This window comes from Asterias amurensis, chromosome 1, assembly GCF_032118995.1.
Source record: "Asterias amurensis chromosome 1, ASM3211899v1".
NCBI classification, from domain to species: Eukaryota; Metazoa; Echinodermata; class Asteroidea; order Forcipulatida; family Asteriidae; genus Asterias; species Asterias amurensis.
Window position 1 is genome coordinate 31598678 of NC_092648.1, and position 26785 is coordinate 31625462.

Below are 26785 nucleotides of genomic sequence, written 5' to 3' on the forward strand. Positions count from 1 at the left end.
CGAAGTTGCTGCCGGGCTGATCCTTTGCCCGTTAACACCTACCCGTACATTAGAATTGCAATCCTAAAAACTTTCCAGATGTATTTTTTTTTTTTAAGAATTCCCTTTTTAAAATCGATTTAGAAGAAAACAAATCCCCAGTGGCAATTTTTATGTACAGAAAAAAATAGCTGCTAAGTGTTTACGTCACTTGGTATATACCTTAGGGTCGTCTCGTTTCAAAGCAGTGATTTAATGGGTGTGTCGTACAGTTATGCGTAACCATTTGTTAATGCGATATTGTTACTTCTCCCCAACACTCACGCCTCACTAGAGTCAAACTCTCACATTGAATGTTCTATAAGCTGGTTCTGTTCACAAGTTCATTATGAAGAATAACACTGGGTGTGTCCGTTTTAACTGTAAAGTTGCGTGGCTAGCACACAACACGGTACAGGGCAGAAATGTAGGGCAACTTCGCGGTTTAAAGCCATTGTACACTTTCTGAACAGAACAAAAATTTAAAGTTCACAGACTTACAAATAACTCACAGGGTTTATAGAAGATCATGGTGAAAGATTCCATTGAAATATTATTCCCCGAAATGCTTTACTTTTTGAGAAAACATTACAACAGTTATAAATTCTCGATATCGAGAATAACGGATTTATTTTAAACACATGTCATGATACGGCGAAACGTGCGGAAACAAGAATGGGTTTCCCCGTTATTTTCTCCCGACTCCGATGACCGACGATTGAGCCTAAATTTGCACAGGTTTGTTATTTTATATATAAGTTGTGATACACGAAGCGTGGGCCTTTGGACAGTACTGTTTACCGATGTTGTGCGATTGTTTTAAAGGGGCTCTACACGTTTGGTAGCCTAATGACTCTGAAAATGAATGGCAATACAAACTGTCGTTGTTAGAAGTACAGCTGTTTTTATCATTTAACTTTGGAGTAAGTCTACTGCGACTATGGAAAAAGAAATCACTTGTTATCATCCCAAAATTTGATTATGAGGCGTCTCAGAGTGTGTATTCTTATGGGGATTATTTGCCAAGGAGTTTCGGCGACATCTAAAAAACACGACCACATTTTGAATTGAAACTGTTTACATGCTAGTTTTATTTTATATACATCTACGTTTTATAGGATTTAAACAATCGAGCAGCTCCAAAAACCAAAGGTATACTTTATTTAAGAAGACGTTGGGTTAGACCAAATCCGGTTAACAAACTTTGAATGTTGTCTACGTCACAACTTCCATTGCGGTTTCCGTGTATTATTTTTGACAAAATACCTAAATACATCAGTTGTTAGAACCAACATCCGCGAATATACAACACTTCTTTCGCTCCGGTGACCATATAATATTAGTAATCTATTGGAACTTTCACAAAGCAAACTCACGACGTCACCACTGCCAGGAAAGCAACGGGGATTCCCCGAAAATAAAGCCAGCGACGCATTTGTTTTGTTATCCAGGTATTTTTTGTTAAACCCATTGTTACCCGATGACCTTGCATTTGGAGGGGAACAGTTAGTCTCAATACTGTTATTGCATGGTGTTTTGGGGATTGGGTTAATATGGGTTTATTTAAGTCTTTAAATTGTGAGGCAAACAGAAAAGGAAGTTGTTAACAGTAGTTTGCAAGGGAAAACCCAACACTCGACCATGACAGAGATCCCGTTTAATCCCTAAATTACTTGTACTTATTCATTCGGGTGCACTGTTCTGATTTGCAATTTGGTTATTCGAAAACAGCATGAAATAGCCAAGCACACACAACTTGGTAAAGTTTTTTTCTCAGTTTTCCACAGCAGTTCTCTAATTTAAAATATTGGTCATCCTTACCAATCTTAAAAAATAACATTTTTAAAAACCTTAGGAATCAAATGATCAGCAAATTGTTTTCATTGATAAAGGACAAGAAGTTTATTGTTTTTCTTCATCACAGTAGGGAATACTTTTACAAATAATACCGAATTAAAAAGTATCAAATGCTTCAACCTATTTTAAGAAAGTTTTTGCTGATATCCACAAGTCAACAATTGTTCGAAGTATAATTTCTTTACAAAATAATTCTATAACTTTATATTAACTAACAAATTATAAACCACAAGGAAAGTTGAGTGGAGTGGGTAAGAAGAATTTCTGCACTTTGTAATTTTTGTAAACAAATTGGACGGAAACTTTACAAAGGAAGATTGTTTTTGGACGGAATTATTTTTTTCTTCTTTGGTCAACAATAATGTTTATGAATAATAATAAACTTGACAAATACTTTGTGTAATATTTACAAGTGAAACACAAAAACGTCAGACTTTACATTTTAAGTATTTGTATTAGTTATGAATAGGCTCAAAAACAAACCTTTGTGGAAAAAAAAAACATACACCCCCCTCTCCCCCCCCAAAAAAAAAACCCATCGAAAAAAATAAAATAAGAGAATGTACTCAATTTACAAATTTAAAATATTTCACGGAAATATTATTTACATCTCAAATATATTTTGAGGGAAGTTTTCCATCATGACCATCTTTATACGTGTAAGTTATGTGCAAATCATGAACCTTTATATTTTTAACCTTAGCAAAGACACCAAATTGTGAAAGTTAAAATCTGAGAGTGCGCTGCTCTCTGGAATAAATCACATTAAGTACATATGTTTACATTGCTAACCATCCCATCAAGTACATATGTTACGTTAACATGAAAAAAAACATGCTTAGCAAATTGATTTTCTAAGCAAAAATTGGGAGGGAACCACTCATAAAGCATGCTTACTTTGGCTGGTTAGTGTAATTCGCTTCTAGGGGTAAGTGACACAGCAGTTTGTTGGACGCTGTGGCACTAGACATAGAGCTGCTTGTAAGCCCCAAAAGTAGCTAAGCACATAGCAATTATGCTTACCAGATTAAGGTTACCAGATAAAACTCCATGTCATATGTATTGAACCATCTGCGACTTGTATCCTGCTCATTTTTGCTAGTAGAAACTTGTTTGTCAATATATTTTGTTGCTTAAATCAGCTTTATTAAATTGGGTCAGGTAGTTTCCAAACATGCATGCATATCCAAGAATAATGGATAAACATGGTAAAAGTGTGCTTAATAGGGCCCTCAACATTAGTGCCAAGAAATTCCTGAAAACAGTCCAAGGAGTGAATCAACCTTAGTAATGATGACATCGAAACTTGTTTATCACTTTGCAAAACAAATCTGAAAATTATTGTGTCTCTGCTCAACTGTCGGACATGCAGTACCCAGTTCCGCACCTAAGCAATGGAGTAAACAAACCATGACATCATCACTGACCACCATCTTTGATGAAACGTGCCCGCATAAAATGCTATCACTGGCTAAGAGTCAAGCGCAGCCCATACATGCGTGCACTTTACCATTGTTTATCATCAATTATGGTGGTCGATGACACGATGCACAATCCTTCTATTTAGAACTGTGGATTTCCGTAGCCGACCTGCTCTTGGACAGCTTGTATTTCCTTGAGGAGTTCACCATCCTTCAGATTGACCTTAATGGCGTACTTGTACGCCTGCTCTGCCTCTAGTTGTCTCTCTGTCTGGAGACAGACCAGGGACAGGTAACCCCAGACCTCGGGGTCGCTGTTATTCAGAATGTTGGCCTCGCAAAGTGCATCCTCTGCTTCAGACATCTCTCCCAACTGGGTGAAAAATTGAAATATCGGGAAAGAGTACAGTGAACAAAATGACACCGCTGTTGGCTCTACTTCAAGAGATAAAGCACATTTGCTCCAACCCTACAGAAACAATAATCTTAGAAATACTAACAAACTTTGCCCAATCAAGTGTAAAACTAACAAGTACAAAAACAGCCCAATTCCTTCCCTAACCACCCTTCTCAACAGTTGAATTTGTTTAACTTCTTGTTTTTTAATTGAGCTTGAATCCAAGTAGTTGTTTTTTTGTCAATTGTACATAATCTTTTAAAGAATTTGTTTTATAAACACTTCCCTTTTTAATGTTTTTATTATGTATATTCTTGTTGTGTATCTTTTTAACTCAATTCAGCCCTCAGGCTGCGATGTTTGAATTTTTAATAAACCAATAATAATAGGTACATCGTTACATAGTTACATCACATAGTTACATATCACAGACTTTGTGCCTACAACAAAAGTTGTGCTTGGTGAAACGGGCCTTAACATTAGGGTAGTTAGGCCACAAGTGAATATTATAAGAAGATACTTACTCTGTAGCAAGCGATGCCGACACCGAGCCATGAGATACAAGATGGTGAATGCTTACAAGCAAGTAGAAACGTGTCCTTAGCTCTCTGAAACTAATTACACAGAGGTCCACAAAAGAGATGAGTAAATCTTAGATAGTGCAGTTAGCTATTATTAGAAGAAAAAAAAACCCCAAAACACAGAAACAAACAAACTTATTATTATTTACATATGGTGGTTCTTTAATAAAATTGACAAAAATTAGTCAAGATGAAACCAAGAAAATATAATTAGCTGTTGCTAACAGCCTACCAACCAACAGGAACTGTGGTATAAAAGCAAACAATTAGTGGCCTGAGTCTTTCTCCAAGACTAAACATATGTATATTTCGAACATACATGTACTTAGAAGAGTAAATAATGACAAACTCTCGGACGGTGATCAAGTGCTATGAGTACTCTTATTACCTCTCCATCTTGTAGGTAGATAGATGCCAGACGGAGGTAGATTGCATGCATCTCCCTGGCATCGGCAACAAACGCTAGTGTTCTCTCGTAGCAATCTTTAGCCTCTGGCATGTTGCCTTGTAAGTAACGTAGATGCCCCATGATGGACCATGCATTGGGATCCTCAAGAAATAACACAAACACATACATTTCAGACGAGTGCAGTTGACTTTCTCTTTTGTTAAATCAAATAAATAGTTGTGCCTTAATATTTTTCTGATGTTAACATCTGTACCGTCTTTGACAAATATCTTTTATTCTTTGATGAATTCTGCTCGTGTTAATATGGCTTATTTTTAATTTTAATAAATATGATGTCATCTTGAAGATGCTATATCCCATTTAGGGACAAGTGGTAGTTATTAAAAAATAACTACTAAATTATTGTCAGGATACTGATGTTCTGGCGCCCATCAGCCATGTAAAAACAATTGTGCACATTTTATTTGTTAATTATCTGACATGGGAAAGCATCACCTGTCAAAAGTAAAAATTGGTTTGGCAAAATTTGGGCTTAAAAAGTGAGAAAACAAACAATTAAAACCTCCCAACAAACAAACAATTTTAATTAATAATACAGAATAATTAATAATAATAATAATAGTAGGTATTTGTAATGTGCCAAATCAATCCTAACAGATGTTCAAATAATTATGGATAAATTGTTGAATGGGAATAAAAGATCAGTTGACGCTCAAGCACTAACCTGGTAGTTAAGAAGCAGTGCTTGATTGAGACTGTCCTGTGCCTCCTGAAGCTCCTTCCGTTGCAGCTTGAGTCTAGCGAGAGCCACGTAGTACACAGCAGTAGGACCACCCCTTGGTATCAATAACTCATGGGCCAAAGCTCGCTCACAGAACTAAGCACAAAGAAACATCAATCATGAAAAGAAAATATACATTTAATAAATTATACTATTGTTAATATAAATTTCTGGTAATGAAACCAAGGATGCCTCATACGTGAACTTAATCACAAGCTGGCAAGACTGAAGAAACCTGCAAACAAGGGTGCATTGTGAACCAGAAACACTAGATCAACCCCTGTACTCTTCCACGTGTTCTGGGTTCTTTTACATGCTCTACCAATGATAGTACATACAAATGAAATAGCAAGTATTGTAAAGCATCAAGTGCCATAATAATAATAATAATAATAGTTTGGGGGGCTAATCGTCCTTACTCGCAGTTAGAGCTGAATTGCGAAGGACGTGGCTACAACGTGTTCGAGAAGCCATGCAAGGGCGCCTTCAGCTGCCAGCCACATCAACCCATTATGACCGCGGGGCACAGCCAAGATTGAAAGTGTTTGATTTTTTTTCCTGAGGGAGGAAAACCGGATAGTCTGGAAACCCTCATGGCACAGCAGAGAACCAATGCACAACTCAACTCACATATGGCCCTGACCGGGAGTCGAACCGGGGTCACCTTGGTGAGAGGCGAGCGCTTTACGCACAAGCCAACTGGCCACCAAATGACTTGGACTTAAGAGCCCACACTCTGCTGATCAGAAACACCAGAGCTCGAGTCCGGCGCTCTGATCTGCTCGGCCACGACAGGAACATTATAATGCTGAGCCCAAGGCAGAGTAACAGCCTAGGTTTGGAAAAGACCCCTACATAAGGTAATATTTGCCTGGTGTTCAGACTGTCTATTAATAAGTAATATTTTAGATTTTTAACAGCTATTTCCGACTAAGTGGCTTTGGCTGGAAAGCCTCATCAATATGCATGAAAGCCTACTGTCAGCCATAGCAACCAATTTAGACATGGCCCAAGAATCTAGAGTAGGCAACCTACCTGGGTCGCTTTGACCTCCAAGAGGAACTCCACAGCGATCATGAAGATGCTGGACTCTGGGACAGGTATTTGCTCTTTCTGCTGTTCCTCCTGGTCGGCAGAGCCAGGTCGACTGCCCATCTTACTTCCCTGCATGTTACTAGTGGCGCTGCGGATACGCTGGTTGTCTTGACTGAAAGCTGTCAATAGAAATCAATCCCACAGGATAAAATTAAAACCAGACCCCAAAAACTTCACAATTTTTGCTGCTGTTGTATCGACAGAGCGCAAACCTAAAGTCTATCGTATCATTGAATGATGCATACTAGAGGACCGTTAAATTATTTAAACCTAAGACTGACCAGCAAACTTAGATAACCTTGTGGGACACACAAAAGTTAGGTTTTAAAGTTGATTAATAAAGCAGCAATGTTACACCGTTACCAGATGTACACAGTTAAAACTGGTTAGTTTTACAAATCCAAAATTATTTGTTAAAACTTGTTTGAAAAGTAGTATTGCTATTAATGGTTAAATTTTGAGCTTATAGAACACCACCTAAAACCATCAAACTTCCTGAAAAAAAACGTTACCGCTAAAGTTTTCAATGCAACACAGCAAAGTTAATTCTAGTATAGTAATGTTTATGAAAGTACCATACACACGCTTTACCTTTCTGGGATGTTTCTGTGCCTGTGGGAGGTGCAGTGCATTGCAGTAAATGAAAACCAAGTCTAGAATTAATTGTCTAGTTTAGAGTCAAATTTTTTTCTCTCAAAAGAATATAACCTTTCACTGCCATGTAGCCAGGGATCAGCCACAAGTTTACAACGCAACTTGGGGAAAAACAACACGACAGGGATAACTGTAAAGGGGATGCAACTTTTTGTTTTAAAAGTCACCCACAAAAGAAACTTACTGGCTCAAAGAAAAACAAATAGTAAAACTTGCGGGTACAACCATGTGTACACTCTTTTGTGAGAGTTTTGGCTCTTAAAAAAGCAGGTGTGGTCTCGGCGTTTCGAAACAGTATACCCTTATCGTCAAATTTTGAGTTTTGACAGCTATTTCCGAATAAGTGGCTTTGGCTGGAAAGCCTCATCAATATTGATCAAGTAAACATTTACTGGAGGGGGATTTGAACCTGCAACATCAAGATTAACGTGCCGGTGCTCTACCTAATGAGCTTTTCTAGCCCCGTTATTTCTTTAATGATATTTCAGTTCCAGATTTGCCAGGCAGTGTTTTTGTCTTCGTTTATATACTTTTTACATTTTTTTTTAACTTAACTTTCAATATCATTCCTTACTAATACAACAAGCCAATTTTGTGCCACTCTGTGATTCAAGTGCAGTTTTTATTTCCTTATTGGCACACGAGGACCAAATGCAGGAATTGAAACAGCATGGCTTCTAGGGTTTTTCATGCACTGCATCCACTGCTGTTTTGTTTGTTTACCTTTAGCAAAATCGCTTTCATTGCTCCCCGATGGATTTCCGTCTAGCATGACAATGTAAAATATGAGACAATGTAAAAACGCATGTACACACAACCATGGATACGCACTTTTGCATCCCCGTGGGGAATATGGATGGTTGAACCTTCTATTGTGACCACATACTGACACACACAACACTTATTATTAACGTCATATAAAAGCTATGATTGAGCAGGGGACCATTGTGCTATGCGACACCACTGGGCCGTATCCTCATTGCTTACGTGTTACTATAGTCATTTTCTTATGTATTGTGGCAAGTAAAGGGAAGCGAATTCCAGTGGGTGAGGATTGGAACTATGGAGGCAACACAGCCTCTGTTGCCCTTGCCTTGGTGCCCTTTCAAAAAAAATGTCCTCTACTTTAGGATGTTCTAATGTGCCTTTACAAATTGAAAATGACAGTGCCCTCTAAAAGATGAAATTCCAGTCCTGGTATTTGTATCAGGTCTGGAAATGAATAAAAGATACACAGGCCAGTCTTCAACAATTTCCCAAAGACTTTAGGATTTTCCAATGGAAGTGTCCCTTGTAAAATAGAATGATCTTGTCCTCTTAAAGATGAAATTCCCTACCCGAGTTCCACTGTTGTTAAAGGACTAGATTGTAGTTCATGATTTGAATGGATTGGAAGTAACAACCAAACAAGATAAAATATCTTCTGCCCACTTTAAATTCAAAGTTCTGATCATTTCCGATCACGCCATAAATGACAAGCATTTGATAACAAAAAAAATGTGTTTTGCTTTCCGAAATGGTGCATTTCATATAACAATGTCCTCACTGACCTGGAAAATTCACGCACAGCTACAGGTACACACTATCCACACACTTTGCCTCACAGAAAGTCAGTATTTACATTTCCGGCAACTATGCGCCTTCCAAATTAACATTCTTTTGAACCCACATTATGGCTTTATTTGGGTTGTGTATACAAAATCTTTTGTGGGTCATGGATAGCTAGAGCTCTCCATACCCGAGTTGGAGTAGTAGGTTTCCACATAGTGCGGTCACACAAAAGGTTTTTTATATTTTGAGGCTAGATGTAGTTATGAGGAGCTACGCCTAGTTTAAAACCCATGCTGCAGGTTTCTATGAACTCTTGAGGCAACTAAGACTTCTGCAACAAACTCTTAATGCCTATTTATGTTGTGTTTTGTTGGTGCTTGTTTATCTAACTTTTATATATATATCTTTTGATTCAACTGGTTAATTTTTCTTTGGAATGGGTTTTGAAAACTAAGTGTCACAACTAAAAGATGTGAGCAGTTTTGTCCATGTCAGCAAGTTACTCAATGCTCACAAGCTTTCTGCTTGTTCAGAGGCCACTTTCCTAGATTTATTGTTTGAGTTTATTTGCAACAAGCCAAACTGCTATTAGTAAAGTCATTGAGCGGGAACAGTGAAGTACGCACAGCTTGCAACTGATTCCTGATGATTTTTATGGCTAACACTGTGCTGACATGCTTACCATCATGAGCGTGTAAACGCAACATCACCTAAAATGCGCACATAGCACACAAGAACATGCATCAACTCCCACAAATGACGCCATTATGATGATGGTGTCATGTGATGTGGGTTAAATAGTTTGAAATGTAACCCGAGGATGATTTTCGTTCAGCATAATTTTTTGACCATGCAAGGACGCGTGTGAACTAAATTTCTGAGATGCAAAACAGGTAAAACAAACTGTTGTTTTTCATTGATTGCTACTATCACTATCATCTTTGTGGCCAATGATACAACATACAGGCAGTCAGTACAAGATAAAACTGAAGAGACAACTTCCTTACGTTACTCAACCCACTCACCAGACTTGGAAGAAACGGACATCCGCTTTTTGTAGGCCGGGGTTTTATCCTTGGATTGTGGGCGGAGTGGTATCTTAGCATCTGTGGGCGTGGCAGGGGTCTTGGTGAATTGAGGCAGCAATGGACCCTTCTCACTCTCCGCTAAGAATGGAATGCAATCAGGAGAAGGAGGAGGGGGGAAATGAAGCAAAGCAAGCAGAAGCGATGAAGTTTGTTAAAAGCGAGCAGCAATATAATGAGAGAACAAACAAGAGCCAAGTTATCACAACAACAAAACCGCAACACACTAAACAAAACGAGTGATTTAAAAAAACTCAAAACAACACTTGACAAAACACTCACATTTAAGGCCGAGTCACACTGCAGCGATAACAAAAACGATAACGACGCAAAGAGAACACATTATATTGGTTGAATTGCTCCGCGCAGAATGCGCACACCCTCATTTAACCAATGGAATGCGTTCTCTTTGCGTCGTTATCGTATCGTTCTCGTTATCGCTGCAGTAGGACCGGGCCTTAACTATGTCAATTAACTAGCTGGTAAGTGGACCATTAAACAGACAATTAGAAACACACAAATAACCATTAATAATATATCAATATGCTCCACAGCAACCTTCAGCAACCAGTTACCAGTAAATCAATCCTTACTTATTGATCATTCAGGCATGACTAACCTATGGCAACCTCTAGGAGATAACTATTGGTGAAGTATTTTGTTTGAATGGGCATTGAATGATTGACGCCGTTTTACACAGTTTGGCTCCAACAATTATGAAAAGCAAATTGGGTGTTGGCTTTCAGATGCATCAAGCATTAACACTTTTCTGAACAAGTGGTTCACCGACCAATCATGCAAGGAATTTGATAGAAATCAGGCAGGCAGAATATGGCTTTTTATGCATAACTTTTAGCTGTGCATTGAAGACAATTACTATCATTGCCTGCAAAGATGGTGCACTTTGTGACATCAAGTGAGAACTATATAATACGATATTGATTTTTTCTGGTCACTAGTCTTGCTTGCATAACTTTCATTAATTAACAATTAGCTTCAATCATTAATTACACAGATTAATCTTCCCATGGTATGAATACTAAGGGATATTGGGAAGGTGGATTGCGCAACTTTTCTTCTTCTCTATAGGCTCCATCTTTTTTTCGCTTAAAGGAACGTTACAGAATTGGTAAAAAACAAAAATCGTATAGATCACAGACTTAACACAGACATGAAACTCACACGGTCTAATGATGATGATAGTAGAAAACATCCCTTAAAATATTTCTATCTGAAATTTCATATTTGATGAAAAATAAATAATCTAATTTCGCGTTGGAGTTTATCGCTCAGTGAGCGTTTTATTCATTTTTGTTTTGGCATCGATGCAATGCAAAATTTGTAATCGTTTTTCACTCTCGTGACCCAGATGGCCGATCGATCCCGAACTTCTACAGGTTTGTCAGTTTATGTATTTGGTCGAGTACATAAAGTGCTTACACTGCCAGCAACTTGTTTACAGCAAAACCAATTCTGTAGTGTTCCTTTAAAGGTGCGTGAAGAGCTTTAATTTTACTACACAGCCAAGTGGCCAGCTGACGAATCATGCAGAAAGGTTATTAAACTCAGGTGTGCCAAAAGCAATATTTACGCAAAACGCATAGTTCTGCATAAAAAGAAAATATGACCAACTACCAGTAAAGGTGGCTTACTTTACACTGTAAGACAGGAACTATCTACACAGAACATTGTGACCCAACTGAGCTTGGATGGGAATATGGTCTGGTCCTTTTTTTCTGCGTATTGTTAATTAATATGCATGTTCATAGGTCAAACAAGGAACATGATCAAACTGGTTGTGACATGATAAAGGTCTTTTGATTCATGTGTGAAATATAAGTATAAACCATAAATTATGTAAAACAAATCTCAAGCAAAATATGTATCTAGAGTAATATTACAAGCAGATGAAATGACAATTGAAAAACTTGATCTTTCAGTGGAAAGAAACAAACAACAAAACATGGTAATCCAACTTTTAAAATAGTATCAGCAAAATATTGGACACTTTAAATAACGGATTTCTGTTTAAAAACTTGCAATGATCATGGTCTGCATTTTTACTGATAAACCATAAATTGCTCCTCTTAACCCACGTGTATAAATGGTAACATGCAGAGCTGAGATGGTGTTATGATGATATTATTAATGGCACTTATATAAACATCGTGATGGTATATGCTCCCCAGAGAGATGAGATTGGTTGTTTGTCGATTACTAAGTATACCCAATGAACAGGGGTAATGTTAAGAATAAACTAAACTAATAGTAACCTTGCGCGTACAACCATGTATTAAATCTCTTTTGAAGGAGTGTTTGCTCTGAAATTGGGGAAATGTTGTTAAAGCGCATTGATCTAGCCACTAAAATATATGAACGACACAGGTTTCTTATTACTAGTATTTTCTCAAGAAACAACTATTTTGATGCACCATCCAGTTTACAACTTACCCTTTTCGCTGGCAGGTTCCTCAGTGATCTTGGCTTCGTTACCGCCCGGAGCCTGTGAGGCATTGGCTTGCTGCTCTATGGCCTGTTGCTGTTTCATCTTGGCCACGGCGTTGGCCTGGTTGATCTTCTGCGCCTGCATGAAGGCATACTCTGCTTGGATGTCGTTGTTTATCCCGTCGTAAAATAGCCCTGAAAAATTTGGAAGAGCAGAAGGTTTCGTTCAATGTCATGCTTTTTCATGAACGTGTATCACGGCCGAGGGATATTGGCGCACCAGATTCGCGTTCAGATGGCTGAATCTACAGAGTGTGGGTTAGAAACCTTATCATGAAACTTGTGTCCTTGAGCAAGACACTTAATCATAAGTTACTTCTCTTGACCCAGGCGTTTAAATTGGAACCTTAGGGGACTGAGACAGTACTCTGTTGGATTAACCCCTTGGGCTCCCTAGGGAGTTGAAAATATTAGAGGAATGGTTTATATACATAGGTTATCTATTTGATGAGCAAATAAACACATTTTTTTGGCCGGTAGTGCCTGATTTTGGCATGAAGAATCACAAAGGAACAAAGAAAACATTGTTGATTTGATGAAGTCCCAAATAGTTTATAAAGGCTAAATGAAACACACCTAACATGGTCCAGGCTAGTACGCTGTCTTGATCCACACAGGAAGCCGTTTCAAAGAACGTCTCTGCGACTTCGTTCCTCTCCTCAACAGAACAGATGACTCCATAGAGTAGGAGACCATAAAGATGCTGTGCATTGATGGAAACCGTCTCCTTAAAGCACTCCTCAGCCTGTAGTTATTTTATAAACAAAAGACGTTGTAAAGCTAGAATATTTTTCAGATTTTTTTTAAGAGCAAAAAAATTGGAAATCAGACTAAAGTAGGAAGAATATTCTGTGTTTTGCACTATCAAAAGCTGCTGTAGACTTCTAACCAAATGTTTTATTGCCATTTCTTTTAAGAGTAATTACTAAAAGTATACCACCCTTTAAGCTCGCAAAAAACTGTGCATATTTTAATGACCCAAGTATAGACTAACCTTTGAGATGTCATTGATGAGGAGGCAGAATGATCCATAGTCAAACCAGTGGTCAGCGTCGTTCCTGTTACGGGCAAGTCTCTGCCAAAAAACATCAATAAGCCAACAAAATATAAGCACAACTTGTAACAGATTAGATATCTTGATACAACTTGATGATTCCCATCCACTTCATTTACTACTCTTATTGGAATGTTCTTATAATTTTCTTGGGATATTGTTAAACAATTGCTTGTATGCTACCAAAATGGTCCTGTAGCAATGCACACATTCTATTGTTTGCATCCCTGTGGAGACATCTTTGTTCTTTCCAATGCCCCGTAGACTTTGTACACACAATTCCTTGTGAAGCAACCCTGTGTTTAGAATTTCCATATGGAGACCCTTTGTCTTCCCTTTTCTGATTTGTTAATGGCCGCCATACGGTAGTGAAAATTAAACCACTGAACAAGTTGCCTGGGAATGTTGCCTCGAGTGACAAGGGCCAAATTTCAAAAAGCCTGTAAGCACAAAAACTTGCAAAGCACAGAAAAGTATTGCTAAACAGAAACAGGTTACCACCCAAGATTACATGAAGTTAACTTTGTTGTGACATATGCCGCACTCAATTTCTGCTAAGCAAACACATTTGTCAAGCAGTATTTTCTGCTTAACAGCTTTGTGAAACTGGACCCTGGCCCTAAGAGTGAGGGGGTGTACAAAACCATCGAGTCTTCAAGAACCTACCTCCTGGTAATACTTGGCAGCCAGTCCAAAGTCCTCATTCACCTCCGCCTCTCTGGCAAAGTGCTTGAGCTGGGCGGAGTCAGTCAGAGGAGCTGGCACTGGGGTCTCGTCTTCAAGCGACAGCACCTTGCCTATCCCAGCATGCATCTGGTCCACTAGGAAGACATAGAGCTCACTCAGGAAGGCCTGATGGAAAAAAGACAGGAGAAATTAATTTCTGTTTTTATAAAGCTTTGAAAAACACGTCTTTTACATCGATACTTTTACTATTTGTGTAACTGGACCCTGAACACAACGAATGTTACTTCACGAGTCAGAAGAACATTTCACAAAATACTTTTGCTATATTTGTGACCCTCACATTAGAAGGTCTACACCCAAGAATCATACTCCCCCCCCCCACCCACTCCAACCTCTTGTGCCCCAATCCTTACCTGTAGCTCCTCCTTATTGTTAAAGGCACTGGTCTTGAGGTACTTCTCACGCACGATCTTAACCACAGAGTGCTAGACGAAATAAAAGGAACAGAAAATTTGCACATGTGTGTAGCAAGTCAATGAGTTAAGTTTTCTTGAATTCAAAATAATCCTGTAAGCTTTTAGTTCTTGCCCATCTCCTCCTATCAGATGCAGCTATTGTCTGCTCATGGTCGTGGGTTTGTACCAGCCCTGGAGGCCGTGGCTTCTTGGATATAAGGATCTGTTCTTATAGGGCGGAAACATTTCAGAGCTCCATGATTTTAATCTTACATAAGAAACTACAGTTTAAAGATGAATGAATTGTCTGTTTGTCCGCTAGTAGAACTTTAACTTTAAGCTGCTCCTTGTAATCAAAGTATTTCTCTAGAGTTTGTACAAGAGCTATCTGCTAAGTTTGACATTCTGTTTTGTTGGAAGTGTCGTCTGCTTGTCCGTTAGTAGAACTTACCTTAAGCTGTTCCTTGAAAGCAAAGTATTTGCCAGATGTGTTGAGTTCATACATGAGCTTTCTTTTCCTTTCTTCTTGGGCATCATTAGAGCATGGTAACTGACCGTTATCCAGCTGGTTGCCAAACTCACTCCTGTGCAACAAAATGATTCATTCAATTAATATGTGCGCCACTTTGTATTTTGAAAGATAGAGGAAATGGCTAATAATCAAACTGAACTTTGCACAGTATCTTTCAGCTTTCTAAGGCACTGTTATCAAATAAACAAAATGTCTGGGGAGGTAGTGCTTTCTGATCTACTAGCCAGGCTTCGGATTGATGATACCCAAGCCTACATCTGTAAGGACTGTAAAGAGGGTAACCCTGTTTCAGCCCCAGGAGTACGTGGCAGCGGCCCCTGGATGAATAGTTGATCGTAGCCCACACTTTGAAGTGGCCTACAGGCCTTGGGTGTCAGGCAACTTGCATAAAAAGAAATCATTAAAATACTATTAAAGGCAGTGGACACTATTGGTAATTACTCAAAATAATTATTAGCATAAAACCTTAACTGGTAACAAGTTATGGGGAGCTGTTGATAGTATAAAACATTGTGAGAAACAGCTCCCTCTGAAGTAACATAGTTTTCGAGAAATAATTAATTTTCCTTGAATTTGATTTCAAGTGTGAGGTCTCGAAATCAAGCATCAGAAAGCACACAACTTCCTGTGACAAGGGTGTTTTTTCTTTCATTATTATCTCGCAGCTTCGACGACCGATTGAGCGCAAATTATCACAGGTGTGTTATTTTATGCATATGTTAAGATACACCAAGTGAGATGACTGGTCTTAGACAATTACCAATAGTGTCCAATGTCTTTAAAACAAAAACAGCTGATCAGATAAAAAGTTGGATGCCTGAAAACAGAAAACAAAACAGAGGGATGTAAAGATGTACCTGAATTCCTCAAGGACCATGTTTCCAATGTTGGCTACTTGCTGATGAAAGTCTTCTACGGCTCTCTGAGCACCGTTGGTCCTTCTTGGAAACAGAGGTCTAGGTGGGATGTACTCAGCCACCCTGGATTAAGGAAAAATATCATTAATATATATTCAATGAAAGTCCATTCAATTAAATTGTTATTGTCCATAAAATGAAAATTTGCTTTGTTATATATTAATGGTTTATTCATTTCATCGATATTGATTAAAAGACACTCTAGCAGTAAAAAAAATAAAAAAATGAATTGTGGTCTCAAATGTACAATTTGTTGAACATGCTCATAACTGTAACAATGGTTGTGTACACGAGTAGGATTTGAAACTTTGCAAAGTGGAGATACAATCTCGTGAAGTTTACTGCAAAACCATGTACATGAGTAGGATAATAAACTTTGTATGGTGGAGATACAATCTAGTAAGGTGTGATAACACTGTGTAAATGAGATTTGATGGAATAACTCAACATTTCGATTAGCATGATCCGATCGTCTTCAGGTAAAAGACGGACTCAAATGTTTACAGGCTGTATTAGTACTGTAGGTGTGATGAGCGAAGGCAGAATCTAGTAAAGTTTGCATGGACACCAAGCTCATAAGTCACTCTTATGAGTTGTGTTAGTTCTAAACAGACCCAGTGGTGAAACAATTCAACGTTTTGATCTGTATTCTCTGACCGTCTTCAGGTGTAATAATGAATAAAAAGGTTTCCTGTATAAGTTTTCTGAGGGGGTTTCGGGTGTCATTTGTTTAAGAATAGTCTTGATCACTTCTGCTCTAACCTTTTAGCCAGTTCTTCGGGAGCCCTCTTTGGCACCATGGGTCTCTGTAGACTGAACTCTAGGATGATGTAGGTACGAGCTTCGTCATACTGCATGCCCTCTAGGTTCTGGCTAGCAGGAGCTTCTACCTCTGACATAGCATCCGGGGCTTGCTGGCCAGGTTTCAACATCTGGGACGGCTTGAAACAAAATATCAACATAACTATACTGTACGCCGCTGGTTCAAAGATCTAGAGTGCTAGTGCTAGCCTTGAAGTTTAAGTTTCAAAACGCTGTATTGACCCCTTGCACGCGCGTCACACGCGGCGACTGATGCCACGCTCACCATGTTGGTGGTCAATAGGCTTACATGTAAACACCTCGCCACCTAAAAATGCGCACTTCACTGAATAACACACTTGACATTGACCACCAAAATGGCGCATCCAAGATTATTCTGATGATGACGTCAGGTGAAATGGGTCAATACAGGCGTGTAGCGTGATCATTTAGTTACAATCCCTGCGAGCAGTGGTGCTACTCCTATAAATATCTTGACAGCAGTATCCATTAACTGTACTGTGGCAGTGGTTGGAGGAGGGTTATAACACCCTTTCCCCAAGACTAAAATGTTGTTGACATTATTAGTGCTACTTATAGGTACCAATCTCAAGCCCTGTGTATTTTCCATCTTTACTTTCGCTTCTTGACAGAACTCAAAGAGTAAATTATATTTTTAAAGAAGATTTAAGAAGATCCAGACTCACCACTGCCACTTGGTTTGGGCTGTTTTAGTTTAGTTTAACATTTTCTTTATGTCTGAATTCTTTATTCTGCCATGCACGAGCGAAAATTGGGGCAGATATGTCCAGCTGTCCAACCCCATTTTACACAATTTTTTTGTTTCCCCAGGGGAGTTACCAAAAGACTGATTATAATTGATACTTCATCTCTTACCTTCTTGGCAGCATCTTTATCTTTGTCTTTACCGCCTCCTTTCTCATCTTTACCCGTCTTGCCTGCCTTGATGGACGGTGATGCATTCCTGTACATTGAGGTGGCCATTCTAGCTGCCTCTTCAGCTAGACCTCCCTTTCTCTTAGTCTTTAAACCAAAACGGACAAATCATGTTGTTCGGAAACTAATTTTCAAGTTAAGTTTATTTATAAACTATCTATCTTAGATTATTTTCTCCTGTTCTGAACACAAAGAGAGGCCCTCTGGTTACCCAGTGCAACATATTTAAAACACAACAGCCAAACCTAGTTTTCTCAAATTTTCTTCTGTCCTTGTCTGCTCTACACAACGCTAATGTTCGTTCATGATATCTTTATTGAGCCATGTAACAAAACAAAAACCTGTGTTAAAGCCCAAAAAGAACAGCCTATGGCTTCTATTTCATGGTCATCGACCAGTAACACAGTAACACCCATGTTCTTGTAGTGTTGCATTGATAGCAGCAGTTTTATAACTTACCAAAAATAAAGAAATGAAAACCACATATTTACCTTCTCAACAATTTCTGCCTCATTATATGCGTGTACTCTAAAAGCACCTCTGATCTTGTTCACTGGAGTAAAAATAAATCAGTACAATAAGTTCTCATTTAATTTCATCTCATTTAAATGAGCATAACTTGGATTAAATGCTTAAAAGGAAGCTTGCGGGTTTAACCATGTGGAAAGTTTTTTTCGTTTGGGGGGGGGGGGGCTGGGGAAGAGAGTCATTGATATAGATACTCTGCTCGTCTTCAGGTTTCTGCAGGCTTAAGCAGTGAAATTGGGTACAGGGTCCAATTTCATAGAGCTTCTTAAACACAAAAAAGGTAGCTAGGCATCAACAAAATTGTGCTTACCAGAAAAAGTTTACCACCCAATAATGCTGTGTTATACGTGACAGATGTGCAATATGTGACTGACACCATGTAAAGTTATACTTAGCAGGAATTATTTCAGAACTATTTTCTGCTTAAACAGCTCTATGAAATTGTGCCCTTAATTGTTGTTGGCTTATGTCTACATACCTCCAGGATACAGCAGTGGAGCGAGGTTGACGTACGCAACACCATGGAAGAATATCGGATTATCCTCTTCCTAAAACAAAATAGAAATCAGGAGTAACAAATTGTTTCAAAATTAAGTCAAATGTTCAAGTTAATTTCCATGATGTTATACTAAATATGTATAATGCTCGTTGTCTTTCACTTTGTTCAGTCAGTTTGACAAAGATGAACAAAAACAAAGTTAATTCTGTGGTGGTACCGAGAACATGTTTTGAAAACCAACTAGACTGGTCAACTGAGTAATTTTGATACTGTTTTGTATGTATGGTGTTCACTATGCCTTATGAAAATGGAGGTTGAGACAGACTTGACTTTTATGCGCTGTGAAACTTAGCTTTTATTTCTGCTAGACAGCCATGTTGGTGAAGTAGGTTAGTTGACAAAAGAGGGCGATATTTATATGTGAATGTAACAGTTTTCAATGTTAGTTACCTTTCCTTTAGCCTTGGCTGCTGATGGCATAGGCATCCTCATTAGCTCTACAGGCCAAAAGCGTGTATGTGCGATCTTGGTTTGCAGGCTGTTGAGAATATATAAACAAAATCAAAATGTTCAGAGATTTTACTGTATTATTTTACTTGAGAAAAAGATATGCAATAAAATATAACGTGGACATTTTGGTTGGGAGACGTTATCGGATTAAAGGCAGTGGACACTATTGGTAATTACTCAAAATAATTATCAGCATAAACCCTTATTTGGTAACGAGTAATGGGGAGCTGTTGATAGTATAAAACACTGTGAGAAATGGCTCCCTCTGAAGTACCGTAGTTTTCGAGAAAGAAGTAATTTTCTACGAATTTGATTTCGAGACGTCAGATTTAGAATTTGAGGTCTCGAAATCAAGCATCTGAAAGCACACAACTTCATGTGACAAGGGTGTTTTTTCTTCCATTACTATCTCGCGACCGATTGAGCTCAAATTTTCACAGGTTTGTTATTTCATGTATATGTTGAGATACACCAAGTGAGAAGACTGGTCTTTGACAATTACCAATAGTGTCCACTGTCTTTAAGATAAATGTAGAGACAAAGATGACAAAACCAAAAGTGGAGTGATAAGCTACAGAAGCCCTTTTACCACTACTCTATTCCACAGGGTTCGCCCCGGGGGAAATAACAGCCGGCCTTTCCACACTATGATCGCTTTACTCCCGATCTAGCCTGGCAAATGAGCATACCCCGGGGAATAGACCCTTCCCATGAACTATGTAAATTGCACGTAGTGTTGTGCACTAACGTTTTGGTTGGCAAAATGAGGGAACATCGCGCTGTTTTGTACACGCGCTGTTTTGTGACGCAGACGCGACTGCGCGTCTGCTTAGTGCACAACTCTAAGGCGTTTGCCAACCAACAGGGTCTGTATGCATGCGTGAATGTAATTAGCATATTTCATGGGAAGGGTCCATAGCCATCCATTCCCAGGAGTAGGGGTAAGCAGTAAAACCCCTGAGGTATTCTTGAAACATGCAACTGGAACCCTGTGGAATAGGGGCACGGTATGAAAGTGCGCTGGGGTTTAAACCAAGGGGTAAAAAAAAGGTCCCGGGGCCTCCCTGGACTGTATGCCACAAAAGAGGTACAGTGCAAAAAGGGCTAGAGACTACATAAGGAAAATGGTATGGTAATGGTACAACTTGCACAGGATTCAAAGTATTTGAGTTTGGTGGAAGAGGCCTTTTAGTGGCAGCAGAGCAAAACATGCCAAACAGACTACCTGCATGCAGCTGCAATCTTTGTGTAATGCACCTCACCATAAGCCTTTTTGAGGTATGGCGGACGTGATACACGCGTCACACACGGCGCGACTTATGCCACGCTCACCATGTTGGTGGTCATTAGGTTTACGTGTAAACTCCTGCGTCGCCTAAAATGTGCACTTCACTGAATAACACACGTTCTATTTCTATGGTCAATACGCACAAATTTACCCAAACCTTATAGTGTTGTAGCATTGTGTCCGCCATATCTCAAAAAGGCTTATGTGGATCTCTATGTGATGTTATTGCAAAGAATTCCTCACCAACAAAAGAAATTTGCACTTAGTAAAAGTTAGGGTTTGTGAACCATGCATACCTTTGCACGGCAGATGGTTCGATGTAGCAACGCCTTTCACAATTCCAGATGACTCGGTTCTTGTCCGTCTCTACTTCCACGCGAAACTCTCGATCCTAAGAGTGGATGGGAGGAGGATGGCAGAGGAGTAATGACAAATTAAAAAAATGCTACTGGTAAAGGTTACAAGTTTTAGAGTAGTCTCTCAAAACACACCTCAAGTCAAAAGCATGTAGTTCCTCTTAACTGAGTTATCTTTTGGTCCCTTCCCATTTTGTTGTTCTCTTCTTTTGTTACAGCACCTTGAGCAGCTTTGGTGGATTTGTGCGCTTTATAAGAGTCCCTTATCATTATTGGTACTTTTTTTTAAATTAAAGGTTGATCCTGGTTTTCCAGTTGAAAATGCCTTTTCATCAGCAGTGGAACAACACATTAATCATAATGATTGTTTGTTGTGATTATTCTATCATTACCTCTTTTCCAGCCAGTTCTCCATCTTCTTCATCGTAGCTCACAGCTTGGACGAATCTGAAACAGATCAAGTAAATCTTTTGAATCGTGTCATTTATTACATAAATTTATGAAAAGGCAACAAATAGAATTGGTAACATATTGGTACCTCATACATTAATTCTCGAATTGGTAACTCTCAATTACCAACTAACTCTGAATTGGGTTTGAATCCCACCTAAGTGATTTGCCTCTAGCTTTTTTTCACAGAAATTGGGAAAGTACTGAGTATACAGTGCCTAATACACAAGTGTAATGGTAAAAAAATATAGCAACGCAATCATTTTAAAGGCAGTGGACACTATTGGTAATTACTCAAAATAATTATTAGCATAAAACCTTTCTTGGTGACGAGTAATGGGGAGAGGTTGATGGTATAAAACATTGTGATAAATGGCTCCCTCTGAAGTGCCATAGTTTTCGAGAAAGAAGTAATTTTCCACGAATTTTATTTCAAGACCTCAAGTTTAGAACTTGAGGTCTCGAAATCAACCATCTAAACGCACACAACTTCGTGTGACAAGGGTGTTTTTTTCTTTCATTATTATCTCGCAAGTTCGGTGACCGATTGAGCTCAAAATTTCACAGGTTTGTTATTTTATGCAAATGTTGAGATACACCAACTGTGAAGGCTAGTCTTTGACAATTACCAATAGTGTCCACTGCCTTTAATAAGCAAACGTAACCAAAACTTCAGTTTTCATAAATTGTTTCTAGTGATCAGTCATCATCATCAGGTCGAGCGTGCTCAGCTAAAGTGAACAGTGATTGAAGCTTACTTGTCCGGGATGAAGACAGCGCCCCCTTGAGCCCCTCCAGGTACAGGCCATTTCTTCTGTTTGGATGGAGGCTCCTTATCATTGACTGCTTTTAAGACTCCGTTGGATATCACTACGGTTGACTCCCTCTAGAAGACACAAACAATAAAAAAAATCACTTATCCAAACATTAGAAAACCTTTGAAATATAAAGAGGTTTCAAGAAAGTAGGATTTGAAACTTTGCATGGTGGAAATACGATATAGAAAGGTTTGCGGTAACACAATGTAATGACCATCTCTAATGAGTTGGGGTGGTTCTGAAAAGAACCGTTGGTTTCAACTCGACGTTTCGATCAGTATGCTCTGATCGTCTTCTGGAGATGGTGTTACCGCTAACCTTTCTATATGTTTCAAGAAGGCAAGAAACTAAGTAAGATTTGAAAATTAATAAGGTCTGAGTATAATCAAGTAGCACCATGTGCAAGTGTTGGGTTCCGAAAAGAACCCATGGTTGACAACTCAATGTTTCAATCAGTATGCTCTTACTGTATAGGAGAACCCAGCTCTTTTTAGAACCAACACAACTCAAAAGAGACTTACAAACGGTGCTTCAGCAAATCTCACCAAAAGGCAGGAATCTGATGAGCAATGACTTTTGTTTGTTTTCTATTTATCTTTGTTTTCCTCTTCTATTACTTTCTGCATTACACACCAAACTCGCATCTTTACAGACTGTGAGGAGGATAACCCTGGAGTAGAGGTAGTTGGCAACATGCCACCGGAGACAATGAGAGACTTTCCAACTTTAGGTGGCAGCAGACTTACCGGGTAAATTTCCATCGTTTACGTAGTTCTGAACATGCGCTGAATTCTGAGAACAATGGCTTTACCCAGTAAGTCTGCTGCCACCTATCATCCCAGAAAGTCTCATATTGTAGCCCTAACCTTGTAGTGGCTGTCTGGCCTTGAGTGTTGGGCAATATCTCATTAAAAAAACTAAAAAACGAAGAAAAAAAACAACCTGGTGCGTATTAGAAGTAGGTACCATAAAGCCATTAACCCACCTCAGCATTCAGTGGTACCGGTAGTGTAATGTTATACATGTACTGAGTTCCACTGGGGTTCCATGTCTCAGGGACGGAGTATCCAGCTTCTACAGTAATCGTCAGTAGGTTGCTCTCCTTCAACTGATCCTCAGACAATAAGGGCTCGGTCACCGACACAACTACGTCAATCTCCGCCTGGGTGGAAATAGAGATTAGATTAGATTAGATTAGATTTGTTTATTCATCATGTAAACATGAAAAGTGTTTTCCCAGTTATAAAATACGCAATAAAAACGGCCACAAGAATACATACAATAAAAAAACAATCCTATTAATAAAACCAAGAGAGGTAATTCAAAAATAAACCATTCAACATTCGAAACAGTTGAAAGGTATACTAATAAAAGATATACATCCTTGATATTTGGGCCTTGAAAAAAATGTAGGAAAATTTCTAGTGAGTACAAAGGGCTGTCCTTTAAGTGTTGACTTTAATGTCCTTTTCAGGCTTCTTGATCACAATTTTTAAGGGCAAATAACAAATTGGAAATCAAGGCAAAGTAGGAAGACTATCATGACTGTTATAGAAAGGAGAGGTCTTCAAGAAAATCCTGGATTCACAAAGAATGAAAGATAGAGATGAAAAGATACACAAACAAACACATCAATACCTTAGGACCGTCAGCCGGGATGCTCTCCAGCGGTGAGCCGGGCAGAGAATGAATGACAAGAGTACTCTTATACTTGGTTTCTCCTCGGACCAGAGGCAGGAGGTCCACGGTGCACTGGCCGAGGAGAACAGTCTTCTCTTCCTTCTGTTTCTTCTCCTTAGGGAGGACTTCAATAACAGTCACTGGAAGATGGGATGAGTGGAGGATGGTTGAAGGATTATGATAGTTTAGGGTTTCAAAAAGCAAGAGATGCGGCAAAACCAATTGATGCATACAAGCGGTGAACTTGACTTACTACAGTGAGATTATTAAAAGCTTCATAATAATAGAGACTTGTAATGCACCATGTCTGTCACATAAAGACACTCCTGTCACAGAAAATAACTGACACCTGAGAAGACATTATAACAAAATAACAGAAGGTGAAAAATCTTATTGAATGAAATGGGTTTTGAGCTTGTCTTTGCTTGATTAAATCGTTTGGTGCCTGCCAGATGGAACAATTGCTATCAAAGGTCTCCTGCTGGGCAACATTTTGTCCCAGAAGAAGGTCCTAGATGTAATGGCTTCTTAAAAAAGATTGTTAAGTTTGATGCTAGAAATACTGCAAAGACGTGTTTTTCTTGGCACCCATGCAGAACTTTCCCACAAAGTTTAAAAAGGGCAATTGAAATTCCACACCTGGTTTTCTTAAGACTTAATTTTGCTTAGGACTGTCTATATAATTAGATACTGCAAATAGGATTTGAAACTTTGCATGGTGGAAGTAGTAGCACCGTGTGTAAACCTCTTTTGAGTAGGGTTGGTTCTGAAAAAAAAATTGGTGGTTGACAACTTAACGTGAGCATACTGATCAAAACGTTGATGATCAAAGCATACTGATTGAAACATTTATTTGTCAACTACCAGTTCTTTTCAGAACGCTACTCAAAATGGATTTACACTAGGTGCAACCGCAAACCTCAGCCAAGGCAAGAAATATTACAAATGCAGAGGAAAATTTACCCACACAAAAAATCTACTGACCTAGGACAGGTTTAAAGGCAATCTCGTCCAGTACAATGGGATCGTCAAAGCTGCAATCAAACTTAGCATTGAAGTTATACTCAGCCGCCACATCATTAGTGGAGTCTACCTTTGCCGATTCTCCGAGTGTGCTGCTGCCATACTCGACTTTGACGAGGGAACTTAGGCCGTCACCTTTACTCCCCCTCTGGTGATAAAAGAATCAAATCAATTAATCGATCAATCAACCAATCAAGCAATCAATCAAGCAATCAATCAATCAATCAGGCAATCAAATCAAGCAATCAAATAATCAGAATTCATTGTCATCATCAAAACACATGAAATTTTACAGCTCTGACACTACTGCCCTCAAGTACGTAATTGTATTTTTACCTGTGTTTATACTGTTGTCATTGTCAAGTAAACCTTTCAGCTACTGCTGCTGGTTGTTTTTTCTGTGCACACTAAATAAATTAACCGGTTTTCACAGTGTACAAAGCTAAAACAGGCCTAGAATAACACATTGCCCCTGGTCTTGGACTTAGTGCCCTTTTGAAAGTTTCCCATAGACTTTAAGGTTTTCCACTAGAAGTTAGAAGTGATTTTGGGGAAGGGGGGGGGGCAATTTACCAGATGTCTCGCTCGGAGCACAGTGATGTTTACAGGCTCCGGAGCTCTGTGTCTCTGCAACTCTTCCTCTGCCATACTGTCTGATGCTCAGTACCTGTAGAAAAAAATGACAGCAAAAGAGGTAACAAGTCAAAGAGTTCAACTCAAAATAGCAAAACCTTTTTTTTTTTAATTGTTTAGATGTTTACCATGTAAATTATACTTGTAAACACTTTACAGGTGAATGTATACTTGTGTATGAGCTGCAGTGAGCTGGTGGGTACAAGTAAGCAGCATTTACAAGTTGGCCAACATTCAAACAATAAGTGAATAAGTGGTTAAACTAAACTGAATGTGGTACACTCTCCTCTCTCAAGTCTTTTTCAAGTCATTATGGTCAAGTAATAATTAATGAATGAAAGAACACAAACAAAGTTAGGCTCTTGATAGACCCAGTAACTGGGGCCCTGTATGCCTTTTTTCCCTCAAAATTTTACATTTATGACCGATAAATGTCAAAATTTTGAAAAAAGGAATACAGCGCACTGGGTCTACTCTACTCTACTCTACATCTAGGCTCCTGTTGAAACTTGAAAGTTTTGTTTATGATGTAGACCAGCCAACTTACCGCTGACTGTTTATTAATAAAATAATCAATATTTAATACATTCAAACAATGCAATGGAATGTGTCACTTTATAACAAGCACGATAGGCCACAAAAGTGGGGCTCTGACCATGGAGGTAGAATCTGACACACACTCAATAAATAAGCCTTTTTGAAGTATGGCGGACGTGATACGCGCATGCACACGCCGCGACTGATGCCACGCTCACCATGTTGGTGGTCATTAGGTTTACGTGTAAAAATGCCGCGTCGCCTAAAATGCGCACTTCACTGAATAACATACGTTTTATTTCTATGGTCAACTTTACAGTGTTGTAGCATTGTGTCCGCCATACCTCAAAAGAAAAAGGCTTATAATGGGAATCAATTCAATTTCAATGTTACGTTTGTGATGTTTATTTTGTCACAGCACACACTGACAGGCTCATTAATCAGCACCTCGGATCCATGATCGAATCATTTTAAGTTGCCAATGAGGTATAACACTTGTTCCTGAACATATTTACGTCATACTCACATCAATGAATCCACTCAGCCAGTTAGTTTTGCTTTAAGAAAGTCGTGATCAATTTTCCAAAAGTCCAATCATCAACTCCACACCGCCGAGCTTCAAGTTTCCATAGAAATGAACCGACTGGACAAGTTCTCGCAATTGGTGGCGCCCTTGCACATGACCGTTCGGTGTTGTCATTTTGTC

The 26785-nt window shown here is 38.9% G+C and overlaps 1 protein-coding gene across 7 annotated transcripts; it reads right to left on the minus strand.

Annotated features, from left to right (window-relative positions):
* Positions 1-1021: 1021 nt before the first annotated feature.
* LOC139936824 (cilia- and flagella-associated protein 70-like) lies at positions 1022-26726 on the minus strand. Of its 7 annotated transcripts, none has more exons than XM_071931690.1 (28): positions 26606-26726; positions 25483-25576; positions 24871-25057; positions 23845-24026; positions 23192-23368; positions 22147-22274; positions 21331-21385; positions 20879-20973; positions 19235-19322; positions 18764-18833; positions 18249-18310; positions 17698-17844; positions 16762-16931; positions 15940-16062; positions 15002-15134; positions 14509-14580; positions 14075-14260; positions 13349-13429; positions 12931-13099; positions 12301-12489; positions 9790-9930; positions 7937-7978; positions 7151-7171; positions 6500-6678; positions 5408-5560; positions 4663-4824; positions 4218-4307; positions 1022-3669 (listed from the first exon to the last, which is right to left on the minus strand). In XM_071931690.1, exons 2-28 carry the CDS (start codon positions 25555-25557, stop codon positions 3439-3441), a joined length of 3408 nt encoding a protein of 1135 aa, XP_071787791.1. In that variant the 5' UTR covers positions 25558-25576; positions 26606-26726; the 3' UTR covers positions 1022-3438. The 7 variants fall into 7 exon arrangements, with proteins under 7 accessions (XP_071787791.1, XP_071787790.1, XP_071787792.1 ...); XM_071931689.1 differs by having other exon boundaries at positions 1023-3669; positions 16762-16940; XM_071931691.1 differs by lacking the exon at positions 7151-7171 and having other exon boundaries at positions 1023-3669; positions 16762-16940.
* Between the last annotated feature and the right edge of the window lie 59 nt (positions 26727-26785).